Source organism: Glycine max, chromosome 5 (assembly GCF_000004515.6).
Source record: "Glycine max cultivar Williams 82 chromosome 5, Glycine_max_v4.0, whole genome shotgun sequence".
Classification (NCBI taxonomy): domain Eukaryota; kingdom Viridiplantae; phylum Streptophyta; class Magnoliopsida; order Fabales; family Fabaceae; genus Glycine; species Glycine max.
In genome coordinates, this window is record NC_038241.2 from 2,420,858 (window position 1) to 2,423,586 (window position 2,729).

At 39.3% G+C, this 2,729-nt stretch overlaps 1 protein-coding gene across 1 annotated transcript; it reads left to right on the forward strand.

The window, feature by feature from the left end:
• The first annotated feature begins 866 nt into the window (after window positions 1-866).
• Window positions 867-2,174, forward strand: LOC100305663 (putative 40S ribosomal protein S9). The gene is made up of 3 exons (NM_001251811.2): window positions 867-947; window positions 1,086-1,467; window positions 1,801-2,174. The coding sequence occupies exons 1-3, from the start codon at window positions 920-922 to the stop codon at window positions 1,982-1,984; spliced, it is 594 nt and encodes a 197-aa protein (NP_001238740.2). The 5' UTR covers window positions 867-919; the 3' UTR covers window positions 1,985-2,174.
• The last annotated feature ends 555 nt before the right edge of the window (window positions 2,175-2,729 follow it).

A 2,729-nucleotide genomic window follows, 5' to 3' on the forward strand; every position in this document is an offset into this window, starting at 1 on the left:
TTATAGACTTATTCATTTTTCTCCTCTTTTCAACAATAACTTTTTTTTGCCTATTCTTTTGATCACACAAAAAATCTCAATCTAGAAACAACACGATTGGTCAAAACCAAATATAAAAAAATTGAAAATATCAAATCAATTGAAGCAATACTAAAAGAAACAACAGCGACAGAGTTGAAGGAAAAAATGTGGAGAAATGAAAGGAAATATTACAGATGTGTTCGTGAATCAAACAACAAATGGATCTTTATTCTGCTAGTTAACTAGAGGAAAGGGTGAAAAAACAAAGGAAAGCTAGAGAGTCTTAAAAAGCAATTGAAACTTGATGGTGGCCAAAGTTGTCTTGCATGGTGTCAAATAGAGTTAACTCTCAAACCCAATGCTGTCACCGGTGAATCAAAATTTATGATTGTTAGAGAAAGACTAATCAAAAGGCAAGGGCACAAAACTGTTCCTTTTGCCATGGGCCTCAATCAAGCAAGCGTGTGAACCTATCAGACATTCTTTGAAGCTATCTGCATTTGCTTTTGATTGGGGAGTAATTAGTACATAGACTTACACTCTTAAAATTATATTCTGGAAAGACGAGGGCAGTGTAAGAAAATCCCATAATCTATTATCTGGTGAGAGGGTATTTTGGGTAAACAAATTTAAAAGGGGAGTGTATTATCAAAAAAAGGTAGTGGAAATAGCAATTAACAAATATATGACGGGGACAACAAAATTAGGCCTTTTTTATTTTTTGCATTTAAATTCAGAAAAGTTAGAAAGAAGGCCATGAAATGGGCCTAGTGAAAAGCCCGGCCTTCCCAGAACTAGGTTTTTGGGATCTCTTAAAAGGGAGAAAGAAGCATGTGTTGAAGTTCAGCTGCGAAAACCTAGTGCACCGTAAGGGTTGTGAAGCAGGCAGAGAAGAGCCATGGTGCACGTTTCTTTCTACCGAAACTGTAAGTACACAATGCATCTATCTATATTCTGCGCATTTGTTTGTCCGAAATGTCATTTAATCTGATTGTGATATTTCTGATCTAAGGATAAATCATGATTTCCTATGAAATTGACGAGTTTTGTTTGGGATTGAATAGATGGGAAAACGTTCAAGAAGCCTCGTCGTCCCTACGAGAAGGAGCGTTTGGACGCCGAGTTGAAGCTGGTCGGTGAGTACGGGCTTCGCTGCAAGAGGGAGTTATGGAGGGTCCAGTACGCCCTGAGCCGCATCCGTAACAACGCCAGAAACCTATTGACCCTTGATGAGAAGAACCCTCGCCGTATCTTCGAGGGTGAAGCCCTTCTCCGAAGAATGTTCCGTTACGGACTCCTCGACGAGACACAGAACAAGCTGGATTATGTGTTGGCTCTCACCGTCGAGAACTTTCTCGAACGCCGCCTCCAAACCCTCGTCTTCAAGTCTGGCATGGCCAAGTCCATCCACCACGCCAGAGTCCTCATCAGGCAGAGGCACATCAGGTACACACTTTTCTCTCATTCATTAAATCCAAGTCCATTATGCAATATTTTTTATTTTTGCATTGTGAATTGATTTCGTATAATGTGTCATATAAGAATCTGTTTCGCAATTACAACTTAACAGATATTAGATAGTATATGATTGCCTGAATACAGGACTTGTGTAGTTATTGGCTAACTGCAATCTTGACCTGTTCCTCGAAACCAGTATTGGTTTTCATTGAATTAATTATGTGTTGGTTTGATATGAAGTTGATTTTGTATGTTGCAATTTCTTGTTTTTTAATGGCATTATGTTTGAGGATGGATTTTGATGAGTGTTTGGTGTGGCAGGGTTGGGAGACAGGTGGTGAACATCCCATCGTTCATGGTTAGGGTTGATTCGCAGAAGCACATTGACTTCTCACTGACCAGTCCTCTTGGTGGTGGTCGTCCAGGACGCGTGAAGCGAAAGAACCAAAGGGCTGCTGCTAAGAAGGCTGCTGGTGGAGACGGAGATGAGGAGGATGAAGATTAAATTATTAATGGCTTCTGATATTTATAGACCTTGTGCTCGTTTTTTTATCTGTGTCGGTAGACATTTTAGATTTTTGAAATGGTCTGACTTTTATAATTTTGGCATTCTTGTTTCTTGTTTGAGGTAAAGCTGTGCCTGAGATATGATGTTTTTGAACTGTTCTTTCTAAAGTATTCAAGTTTTGCTCCAATGCCTGTGGTGATCTCTGGTGTTTTTGCAACTCGGTTCTACTTGCTAATATTATCGGTGGTTGTAGGCTTCTTTGCATAAGACAGTTAGTTAGAAGTTAAAATGCTCAAAGATATTGTTTTGGTCCATCAAATGACAGAATTAGTTCTTGGGGGCCTGATTTCAGCTATGGTTTCATCGAGTACAACTAGGTTTCATGGTATAATGACGAATTCTAGATTTTATTCTATGCTAAGCAATACTTGTGTGGTGATTGTTTGTTGGTCTTGATGGGTAGTGCTGCGAAGATTGAAGGATTTCAAAGTGCTTAATGCAGTGATTTTAGTGGATAACTAATGTAACTACACGCTACCTCAATTATGCATTGATTGGTGAAATTGTGCGGAGGGACTATGAGCTGAAAATTCATCGAATCCACTAAAAGTAGCCCCTGAGAACGTTCATTGTTTCGTTTCGGATATAGAAATCTCGAAAAAAATTGCAGCAATTTGTTTTAGAGAAGCATTCTTTGGCAAAGTAGGCACGATGAAGATGTGTGCTGGTTTCTCTGTCTCCC

Excerpts from the sequence above, each read along its gene's own strand:
- LOC100305663 (NM_001251811.2), top strand. The coding sequence starts at position 920 with ATGGTGCACGTTTCTTTCTACCGAAACT. Across the intron at positions 948-1,085 it reads CGTTTCTTTCTACCGAAACT|ATGGGAAAACGTTCAAGAAG; the intron begins GTAAGTACACAA and ends GGGATTGAATAG. Across the intron at positions 1,468-1,800 it reads ATCAGGCAGAGGCACATCAG|GGTTGGGAGACAGGTGGTGA; the intron begins GTACACACTTTT and ends TTGGTGTGGCAG.